Source organism: Nothobranchius furzeri, chromosome 1 (assembly GCF_043380555.1).
Source record: "Nothobranchius furzeri strain GRZ-AD chromosome 1, NfurGRZ-RIMD1, whole genome shotgun sequence".
Lineage (NCBI taxonomy): Eukaryota > Metazoa > Chordata > Actinopteri > Cyprinodontiformes > Nothobranchiidae > Nothobranchius > Nothobranchius furzeri.
The window spans coordinates 99,329,771-99,341,430 of NC_091741.1; the positions used below are offsets into that span (position 1 = coordinate 99,329,771).

At 42.5% G+C, this 11,660-nt stretch overlaps 1 protein-coding gene across 1 annotated transcript; it reads right to left on the reverse strand.

Annotated features, from left to right (window-relative positions):
• Positions 1–7,707: 7,707 nt before the first annotated feature.
• Positions 7,708–9,533, reverse strand: LOC129160708 (L-threonyl-[L-threonyl-carrier protein] 4-chlorinase-like). Its single transcript, XM_070553861.1, has 6 exons — positions 9,103–9,533; positions 8,735–8,987; positions 8,566–8,657; positions 8,350–8,489; positions 8,167–8,271; positions 7,708–8,086 (listed from the first exon to the last, which is right to left on the reverse strand). Exons 1-6 carry the CDS (start codon positions 9,218–9,220, stop codon positions 8,000–8,002), a joined length of 795 nt encoding a protein of 264 aa, XP_070409962.1. The 5' UTR covers positions 9,221–9,533; the 3' UTR covers positions 7,708–7,999.
• Positions 9,534–11,660: the final 2,127 nt, after the last annotated feature.

The following is an 11,660-nucleotide window of genomic DNA, read 5'->3' on the forward strand; positions in this document are numbered from 1 at the left end:
GACTGTGACACTAAGCAACCAAATCACTACCGGTTGGGCCAAAAGTCTAGTCAGTACGCCGAAATTGCTGCAGTGTTGATAACCCTCCAGCAGGCGGCAGCCTTGGACATCACTCAAATCGTCCTTTGCTCAGATTCAAACTACGCTAGACACAGCTTCATCTCTCACTTCCCCATGTGGAAGGAGAATCACATGAAAAACGCCAGGAACAGAGACGTGAAACACTCGGAGTTATTCCTAGCGTGTGATCTGCTCACCACTGAGAAAGGCATAATGGTCTACTGGAAAAAGGTCAAAGGTCACTCCAGGACCATAGGTCCGGAGAAAGATGGTAATGACGAAGCTGACCGCCTTGCTAAGCTCGGTGCTGACCAGGGAACCTGTTGGGAATTCAAAGACGAGTGGCTTCCACCCAAGGCCATTCACGAGGTCTGCGCGATTACTCGTCGACATGCTAAACAGGCAGACGAACCTCGGACCGTTGGGGTACCCGTGTTTCTAGGCAGACAACCACAGGACGCGGACCTAGTCACCATGCAGGAACAAGATCCTGACCTGAATCTCATCCGCGAGCTTCTCCAAAAGGGCCCGATGTCTAAACAACCGTCACCACCTATTGGCGCAAGTCGAGATTTGGTAACCCTGCATCGTCAACTCACGCACCTGAAACTACAAAACGATTTGTTAGTTTACATGCGTGACGATCACAGCCCGCCGCGCTGGGTTGTTCCACTCGACCACAGAGGAGTGATGCTTGCCTACGCCCACGACACTCCGGTTGGAGGTCACCGTGGAGCAAAAGCTACCCTCGCGTCACTGACAGAAGTAGCATATTGGCCATCGATGTCCAAGGACGTACACAGCTATGTCCAAGGCTGCCTCATCTGTGCCCAGTTTCAACCCTCCCAGCCACTTGCTAGAGCACCACTGCAACGCAGGGGAATAACCTTCCCTTGGTCCCACCTGCAGATCGACTGGGTTGGACCGGTTCCCTAATCGGCAAGAGGAAACAAATATATGCTAACTGTAACTTGCAGTTTCACAAAGTGGGTTGAGTGCCTTCCAGCGCCAAACGATACAGCCGTCACAACCGCTGTACTGCTGATTAACCACGTTTTCAGTCGATGGGGACTTCCACTCTGCATTGACTCTGACCGAGGAACTCATTTCACATCCAGTGTAATGACGTCCCTGTTTGAACTTCTGGGAGTGGAAGTGAGATTCCACCTCCCCTATCACCCACAGTCATCCGGACAGGTCGAACGGATGAACCGCACGGTCGTCTCTATGCTCAAAAAGTACGTCTGCTCCACTGGGAAGGACTGGGACGTCAAGCTCCCTCTGGTCCTGATGGCCATACGGTCCACTCCCCAGCGATCCACAGGGGTTACGCCCTTTGAGATGATGACCGGCAGACTGATGACTCTACCACTGCACCTCCTGTATCACCCAGAGGATGTCAGTGTTGCCACTGCCTATACCGCTCATCAGTATGTGGCAGACTTGAAAACACACCTCAGAGCTACGTTCGCGCACGCTCAGAAGAAACTGGAGACCAACGTAGAAGGCGCTAAAGCCTACTACGACCAAAAGACAACCAGCCGCGAATACGAGGTGGGTGACAAAGTATTCTACTTTCGGTTCGCCCAACCGGCACGCAAACCTAAGAAGTTCCTGCCCTGCTGGTCAGGACCATTTGAGATCGTGGCAAAACTCTCTCCAGTTGCATACAGGTTACGCATCACCAAAGCGAGACAGGAGCCTGTCTACAAATGGGTGCATGCAAACCAAATCAAACCCTACGTCAAACCATCCCCGCGGGTACAGAGACCAGACTCCCCACAGGAGGTAGACGTAGTCGCTACATAGTTCTATGCATGGAAATGGAAAAGGGGGGGAAGTGCACGTTTAACCCACTAACATGTACTAACCGACAAAGAACCAAGCCCCCCCCCCCCCCCCCCCCCCCGCCGTCATTTTCACTAACCAAGAGAAACTCCTCCTAGAACGCTAACAGGAAGTACTTACTAAAACCTTACAGGGTACTCTTGTAACTGTCAGCCTACATTCTGCTCTGATTAATGAATCTCTACGTGCAATCAAGACTTTGTCTGAAACCATACATCAGGATATTGTGTACACATGAGTGGTGAGAGATTTGATGCAGGACCTGCTCAGGGAAGTAAGTTCCACGCTGGACAGCTTGGTTGAAAGTCGTATTTCCCCGTACTTGGTACCACTGGACCTGCTCAAAGTTAGCTTGACAGCTGCTACCCCTCTACTGTGCACCTTTCACAAATCCACCTAGCGTACAGCCTAGGTAGTGCAATTCCCATTCACGTTGATGCAGAAAATTAGAACTCGGTTTCCTGTTACATGTTCCCATAATTGTGACACCTCACATCTATAGGTTTAAGTCGATGCTGAACTTTGGTATTTGAAAGGACGGTAGGCATTTCCACTTTGAACTAGAAACCTGGCACTCCATCACCTCAACCTCGAACAGCATGACTCAGAGATTGAGATCATGGACGCTTTCCAGGGTTATAACTTTGCCTTCGATTTAGAAATTGACCAACAATTACTGATTGAAGGAACCAAATTTGTTAAGTTCACACAAACCCGCGTGAACTTACTTTGACGCCCATGAATAGATACCCAAGACGCTACATTGACACAGATTATACCACCTTAATCTGCACATTGGTCGCCCTGGGGATGGGATGGCTCATCACGGCCGTGATAGCTTATTCCGCCTACAGGCGTGTTAAGAAACTCCAAGATAAGATGCACTTGCTCACCTACGGTGTGCCTCGTGACCGCGTTCGGGGAGAATCCAAGCGTGAATGTACCACACCTGTCTAAAGGGGGTGAGCAACATTTTCTTTGTTATTCTGTAAACCTAAGAGTAGTTCTCATTTTAGTCTACCTCACATATTTATCTGAGTGTTGCAGTATGTCACATTCTTTATAAGCTACACACTGACTGTATGACGTAAGAATGTATTTTATGAGACCTCAAGGTTGCTATGAATTTTCTTGGATGTTATATGTTTTTTTTTTTTGGGTTTTCTGTATTTTTGTTTCTTACTTGGTCACATATTAACTAGTGGTTATGTGCCGGCCCAGCTCAGTCTGTCAATGACTCTGTCTGACGCACCAGCACATTGTAGTACCTCTTAGTTTTATGGTCCTTGTTTTAGCCCAAAGACTGTCCTGATCCACCCTTTGGACCAAAAAGGGGGAAATCTTGGGACCACATAGGTCAATGCGCGTTTGCGAACTATGGACCTCGTACATCACCGCGTGCTCCATAAACTGAACTGTATGGCCGGCGGTGAGATGCCTTTGTGTCCACTCGTGGAGTTAACCGCCCACCGACCTTCCTCCTTCTACACTACTACCTCTCGCATGGACGACATCATCATTGCGTACCACCTGCGTGAGTGGCTTCTTCTCGTTATGCGCGTTGGGGACTATCCCGTTTCCTATCCTCTTTGTGCCTGACCAGGATCAAAGACCAAAGGCGCCAGGATCCAAGCCAAGACCAAAGACAAAGGCGTCCAAGGAGACCAACGTCCTAAGGGACAAACCCACCTGTGCTTCCGACAATCAAGTCGACCTACGTTCATGAGGAACAAACCCATCTGTGCTTCCGACGATCGAGCTTTGGGCGCGATCCCCGAAACCAAAAGGGGGAATGTTGAGGGTCTGACCTCATGAGGAAATTACTATGCAGTGATTTTCTCCAAAATGACTGTGCTTAAATTGCTCTGGAAAGCAAATAATCACATCAGCGCCAAGAAACTTCATTTCCCATGATGCTTTGCCTACGGAAGCATTGGGTGATGTTACCGCCTAGTACCAGAAACACGTTCTGCGCATGTGCGGGAGGCCGTGGAGCTTTCCCGCGAACTAAGACCATAAATCTTCAGCAGAGACAAAGAAACCTCGTTTCTTTTGCCCAGGATACCTGGCGGTAAGGACACGCTTGTCAACGCTCCGACAACTTGAGCACGCGGAAGCTCTAAGTGCCAAGTTGAGCCACGCAACCGCTGGAAACCACTCTTAACTCCATCGGGACCTGACTGGGAACGAGCGGAGCTCCATTCAGCTCTCAGAGACGCTGTAAGTTGTCAAACTCAGCACAAAAGAAACTTCGTTCTCTTTGTGTCCAGCCGTGGAGAAACACACGTGGAGCCAAACAACGGAGAAAGCATCAAACCGACGGATGACGCTGAAAACTGCGGAGAAAAACGGAGAACCGTCAAATCATAACAGCGGGGACGCCTTGCTGCTTCATCTGGTGATCAGAAAACTCATTTTCTCTCTCCTTTTCTTCTCCCGTTTCCTCTATAGTCCAGAATAAGCAATAAAACCGCGCTATTGCTTAAAAAGTAGCTTCGTGTTTTCCTCTTTCGCTCCCAATTCGTCCTTCGGGTCATTTTGAAAGAATAAACTGCTTATTGATCATCGCTAATATCTTTAGTCGTCAGCTCTGGCCAGGCTGCCGACTCCTTTTAGATTAAATAATTTACAAGTGACCCTTTTGTTGTTGGTTAACTTTTGAAGTGTTTGAGTTAAGTTTTACTGTGATTCTAAGCCACTAAGTGTTCGGGAAAGTAGAAAACTTTACACATCCAGGTCTCCTGTGGAATGCGAGGGGGGGGAAGAGCCCCAAACACACTCACAGCTCACTCCCCCCCCACCTACTCTGGGGAAACAAAGACCCATTCATCTCACACACACACACACACTCACTCACACACACCACACAAACACCTTGAACATTATTTTGAATATACATCCTTTTATTATATCACATGGTTATTATTCATTTATGCCACTGTTTATTCATTTGACAAATTGTTAATTAAACGTTATAAAATTCAGATTTTCGTCTCCAGTAGCTTTGTTGTGTCGAAGAGAAGTCTCTGCTCCAAGGATTCTACGAACTTCAAGAAAGACTGATAAGAGTTTTGGATTCAATTTTTCCCCGGTTAAAGGGGAATGGTGCCCCGTATATCTAAGAATATCTTAATTAATTAATAAATCAGTAAATATTCCCATATTTACAGAATTTATTGAAGAATCCAAAAGTAAGTTGAAGCTTACTAATTGTTCGCTCCTAATAACCCCAACACAGTTTTATTTTTCTGCAGCTGGTTTCCCGAATGACACCGGTACTTGTGGGAAAGTGTTTACTGAAAACCGTAGGATTTCTGAAGTAGCAGTAAAAGAGCTGTGATTGAGAACAGGGCCAGCCAGAAATCTCAGGGAGTCATTAAAACTTTATCATATTTGTGTTAGTGGTGACACATCATACATCACTGCACAGTAAAAAATGACCATGAAATTTACATAAAAAATGGTGTAAATACACAACAGAAAAGTACTGTAATCTGAAAAACACATTTTCTGTTGTAATCACAGTAAATGTTTGAAAAATCAAAAACAATATGTTTATGTAATATTTACATTAGCAAAATTCTGATTTGCCAAACTTGACCAAAACTCATAACATTGTGATTTATTAAAACAAGAATTACTTCCCTATTAATTCAGTTTCTAGCTGACTCTCGGACCGGCCAATTCAGCAGCTCGTTAACAAACATCCACAAACAATTAAGACACATTTTCGCCTAATTTATTTACTGACAACGCAAAAAATAATCTGGTAAGTATAACTCACTCAATCTGGAGGTAAGTGAAGAAAATTCAGAAAGTTTACTAAATTATATTGACAAAGTTTTTGAGTTATTCGTCATGGGTCCGAAGAAATCAGCAGCTGAGGCTGAAACACCTGCTGGGACCAAGAGGAGCCGTCCTCAGGACTCGTCTGAGGCCTCATATCCCCGGAAGGACGTATTAGAATTATTAGATTCTATAGATAAACGGCTTCTGGGATTTGAGGGGCGACTTCATCTGCTCGAGGTTCTTCACCAGGAGTTTCAGAACCTCCGAACAGCTCTGGAGTTCAGTCAGGAACAGGTTGAGTGGCTTGCTGCTGAGAACGCGTCTCTGCGGGAGTCCGTTTCTTCCCTGGAAGAGGGAATGACGCGGATCACCCAGGACAACAAAACTCTGAAGGAGACGGTTTTGGACCTTCAGGCCCATAGCATGAGGGATAATCTGGTGTTCGCAGGTCTGTCGGAGCAGACGGGTGGGGCGGAGAACTGCGAGCATACAATCAAGAACTTTCTCCAGACCGAAATGAAGATACCCGAAGAAACGGTACAAAAGATCACATTTCACCGGGTACATCACCTTGGAGCTAGACGAGTGGACAGCAGAAGACCTCGTCCCATCGTGGCTAAAGTTGAACATTTTAAGCAGAAGGAGCTTGTTAAAAGTCACGGAAGAGAGCTCAAAGGGAAAGATTTCACCGTGAATGATCAGGTCCCGAAGGAAATTCTGGATCGGCGCGGAGTCCTCTTTCTGCTGCGTAAAAAGTTTATCCAGGATGGGAAGAGGGCTGTCATCTCGGTGGATAAGCTTTATGTGGACAATAAGCTTTACAAGGAGCGAGGAGTGACAGACTGGCTGTATTAGCCCAACATCAGGTCAGACATTTATTATTCTTATTAGGATTCACTGGGTTTGATCACGTCAGGATTAAACAGCTGCTAAATCCGTTTTCTAGATGATAAGATCACCTGTTCATCACCACCTTACACCCCATCACCTCCTCTTTTTAGTTCTTTCTTCTTTTTTAACCTGTATCTGTACTTTCCCTTCCTCTTTACCTGCTTCTGTGCCTTTACACCTGTATGGCACAACCACACAACTTTCCAACACTGCGTCAGACTCCACACACACACACACACACACACACACACACACACACACACACACACACACACACACTGACAGGCAACAACATTAACATCCATTACTGTAACAGAACAATGGTTATGATGGGGCAGTGTGATACAAGAAGCTGCTCAGATCTCTGCTGGGAACTTTCCAGTAAACATATTTTTGCATCTATGGTTTTTTTTTCAGTTCCCTCCCTGCAATCCCAAAACATGTATTTTAGAGTAATTAGGAGTCTAATTTAATCAATGATCATGTCTCTGTGTCAGCTCTGTTATCCTGTTGTTCAGGTGTTATTCGTCTCTCTCCTGGTTAATACTGGTATGAGCTCCGTGACTCTGAACTGGGCAAAGTAAGGACAGAAAATAGCTCTGAACATTTTTCACATTAAACTGGTCAGTGAGTCATTTGTAAGTTTCGTAGTTAAACAGCCTGGAAGTGTACGCCACCACATTTAAAACAGCTTTTATTTTCAGTTAAAATTAGATCACATTTACAAAAGTAATAATAAAAAATTATACAATAAATAAAATATATTAATATAATGTATTTTGTAAAATGTATTTAACTTTCTGTAAAGTTTAGATACACCTTCAAATAACAGGTAAGTTCAGTCCATTTCAAATGAAGACTTTTTAAATTTTATTTAGTTTCAGTTGTTGGCTTTTTATGACATAATGAGTACTTTTTTATACATACATGTACATTTATTGAATTAAAGACAGATACATAAACAAATACTATTTTAAGTACATTAAACAGCTTTTAAATGTCACTGAGATCATCTAATATAAAGTATATGTGTTTCACTAGGCTCTGTGTGCTCATGGTAAAACACCAGCAGTCATGAATAAATACAGAGGTTAACAAAGAAATTATAATTTACTTGAACACATGAATGTAATGCCTCCTAACCCCCTGGAAAACGTTACATTTTACTTTCCACATCTAAGCATGTTCACGGCTTATTTACGTTATGAAACAAGATCCACTATAAATGTAAGAAAGTGCTTTTATGTTTGTAACAAAGCTACTTTTTCAACCACATAAAACAGCAGGGTTGTTCATATGTTTCAGAGACAATTCAGTTCATCATCATAGTTAGTAACTTAAATCAATGAGATGGTGAAGAACACAGAAAAGACTTTGATGAACGACTGCTGCCAGCCACATGGTTGATCCTTCATGAGCTTTTGTTAGAGAAATGATTGAACTGGTCTTCTCCACAAGCCAACATTGTTGCATGAAACTTCCTGGGTCGATCAGGATCCTAGCAGCAGAACCAATCAGAAACATGATCATATAAAGAAGGTCAGACGTTCTAAAATACCCTGAAGAGATTAGTCTCACCTGAATGGGGTTTGCACAGGTGGGAACATAACGGATCACAAAGCCACAGCGCCTCCTCCGGGACGTGTTGGGATCACTTGCATGGACAAGAAATCCATCATGAATCTGTGGGAAAAAAAGTCATTACGAATCAAGTTGCAATTGTCTTTAGAACTATTTTAGATTACAGCAACAACAACTCACAGACATCTGTCCAGCTTTCAGAGGACAGAACACAGTCTCCTCCACCTGAACCAGCTCCTCTGGGATCTCCTGGTTGACCGACAGCATGTTTCCAGAGCGGGTGGCTTGGCGATGGGGTAGCATGCCAGAGCAGTGGCTTCCTACAGTGAAAAAGCTGATCACGAGACAAAGCGCTAACTAGGACTGTGGGTTAAGCTATAGCTTCAGACGAAGTACCTGGAATAACCTGAAGGGCTCCGTTTTCCTTCTGTGAGTCATCAAGAGCGAGCCACACAGAGAGGACCGGACCACCAGCAAATCCCCAATACCTGTAAAACCAAAAGCTTACACTGAGAATCACTGAAGACACTTTTTACATTTATTTTTTCACTGGAGTCACCGGGACCTCATATCCTGATGCCAGGCGACGTAAGGAAGACCGTTCTCCCCATCAGACTTGGTCGGACTTCCTTCATTCTCCAGGATGTTGGCTGGTTTGAGAATCGGGTATTTACAGATGAAACGAGAGTCCAGCAGGAGGACGTCTGGGCCCAGGACAGCTTGGATCACTTGCAGGATACGGGGATGTTTGGTCAGGCTCATCACCCAGGGATACTGGAGGTGAACGTTGTGGAGGCTGTACTGAGTGTACTCTTTACCTGCATAGACAGTTTTGTTAGAAAATCAGTTTGGGACAAATGGATCAGACAGAACAAAATGTACTAAATAAATCCTGAATATTTGCAGCATGTCTGATTTGTACATCCTCCTCACCAAATTCATCCTCCAGCTTAGCAAAGGCGTCTCTGGCTTCCCTCAGCTCCATCTCATTCAGCACGGACAGAGGAGACAGGAAACCCTGCTGGTTGTAGCTCTGCTGGAGTTCAGCCATCTTTGTTAGAGCGTCTCACTGCTGAAGCCTCTGAAAGGTTTGGATAACCAATCAGACAAAGAAAAGATTAGTTTTGGAAACATTCATTCAGTCTTTATCTCATAAAAGTAACAATAAAGCCTGCCATGCCCATTTTTCCCAACTGGTTTTTGAGAAAAGACCAATAAAACACTCACTACCTCCCTGAATTTAATTATAACGGAAAAGTCACTAAATTGTTTTAAATCTTTCCTGTCATTTAATTATAACACATGCACAAAATAAAAACTGTTGTTCCTTTTAAAAAGAAAACATGATAAAACTATAGAAATGAGTATTTTCAGGTGCAAATCTAAACTGTTCTTCTAGGCTGCAGTGACAGCAGAAAACAGCTGGTTCTGTCCGTACCTGTCTGCTCAGTCTTTTCTCGTGTTCTGAGTCTGGACTCAAACACACGAGGCTCAGATTTTATACTCGCCGGCATCCTCTAGAAACGCCCGCTCTTATGCCAGCTGGAGTCATGTCACATATTTCCAGTAAGACAGAATCGAAGAGGAGAATCCGTGCAGTGATGTATCTATTGTTACAACATTCTGGTGTGTGGAGCCTATTCAAACATTTTTGTTCTCTCAGGTAACGAGAAATCTTTTGTTTTAATCAGCTGTGTTCTTTCCGAGTGTTGACTTCCCGCCCTTTTTCTGTACAAGGAAGCAAGGGGCTTGTACGTTTGCTTTGGTCAGAAGAACTCAGGATGACATCATCAGAAACTTGTCTGAATGATGACAGCACACAGGGCAGAACAATAATCAGATGAGATTATTATCAGATGTTGCTCAGGAGAAAATAAAGTGTTTTTCATGGAGAAGTGAAAATAAAACAAAACAAATGTGAGAAAGACTAAAGTAACTGGGAAATGACTTTCTTCCTTTCCTGTCCAGAGCTTGGGTGAACGTTCAAACCCTGCAGCTACGTCTTCACATGAGTGCCTTTAAACAGATGACTCAGACTTTACCAAGAGACCAAATATTAATGTTATGCTTTTCTTTTCAGAAGTGTTGTTAGACTTGAGTTCAACTCAAACCTGAAGGATTAACCAGTAATTTACAGGCAACAACAATCAGTAGAACACCAGTCAGATTGAACAGAACTTACAAACATAAATCTGACACAATTAGTTAGTTTGTTCAGGTAAAGATGTAAAAGAACTTTTAAAGAAGGCCGAAAAAGAGTTAAATGTCCTCAAATCTTGGTTTGATGTAAATAAATTATCACTGAATAAAAAAAATTATGATATTTGGAAATAATAAGGTAAAAAATTGGGACTTTATATTAACATTTTCAAATACTAAAATTGAAAGAGTGTCTGAAATAAAATTTCTAGGCGTTGTGATTGACTCTAATTTATCCTGACAACATCATTTAAATTATATAAAAGGAAAAATTGCAAAATATTTGGGTCTATTATATAAAGTGAAAGACAGGCTAAACTATAAGGCCTCACGTTTAATATACTGCTCACTAATACAACCTTACATGTCATATTGTATAGAAATATGGGGTTCAACTTTTAAAACACATATAAATGAAATAAAAACTATACAAAAGAAAACTATTCGAGTTATAAACAAGAGCAATTATTATGCTCATAGTGATCCGTTGTTTTTAAAATCACAGATTATGAAAATAGAAGATCTATGTTATTATAAAATAATGCAATTTATGTTTAGAGCAAAATTAATGTTTCTGACAGAAAATATGCAAATGTTTTTTGAAAAGAGTGAAAGTAAATATGATTTAAGAGGTATATGTATGTTTGTTGTACAAACAGCTAAAAAGGGTATCAGAAGGAGATGTATCTCTGTAATGGGAATACAATTTTGGAATGAAGCTAAAATAGAATTTAAATTAGCAACTTCACTTTCAGTTTTTAAAATACTTATCAGTAAAAATATTTTTGGAGTATTAATTTGATGTTGGTGGATGGGATTTTGGTTTTTTTCTTTTTTCTTTTTGGTTATTGGCACATTGAGGGAAACTGAAAAATTGATTTGTAAGTAGGTTAGGCAATTCTATAAGCTTTTGCTTCTGCCTAAACCTGTTCATTTATGAGATACTAAAATAGATACTATATACACATATATGAATATGTACGTTGTGGAGGAATGGAAATATATGTATCTATTTGTATGATATGTTACTGTTTACATGAATTATTTTTATGATGACTGAATAAAATTGATCATTGGAACAATTACTCACAGAAACATCTACTAAACCATGAAGACATCAATATACGTACTTTAACTGAAGCAAGAAGGTAAAGGTCACAGTTCACTAAAATGTTCGTTTTACCGCGGGCGTCGAAAAGTGATGCTCTGGCACATCGCGTCTGAAACAAACGCTTGGTCACCCGTCATCAGTTTTAGACGCTTTTGGGTGTGAGAACGTGTTGCAGATAACC

Bases quoted from the DNA above. Each gene is read 5' to 3' on its own strand.
- LOC129160708 (XM_070553861.1), bottom strand. From the start codon at position 9,220: ATGGCTGAACTCCAGCAGAGCTACAACCAGCAGGGTTTCCTGTCTCCT. The intron at 8,988-9,102 runs GTGAGGAGGATG...CTGTCTATGCAG, and splicing joins TAAGCTGGAGGATGAATTTG to GTAAAGAGTACACTCAGTAC. The intron at 8,272-8,349 runs GTGAGTTGTTGT...TTTTTCCCACAG, and splicing joins TGAAAGCTGGACAGATGTCT to ATTCATGATGGATTTCTTGT.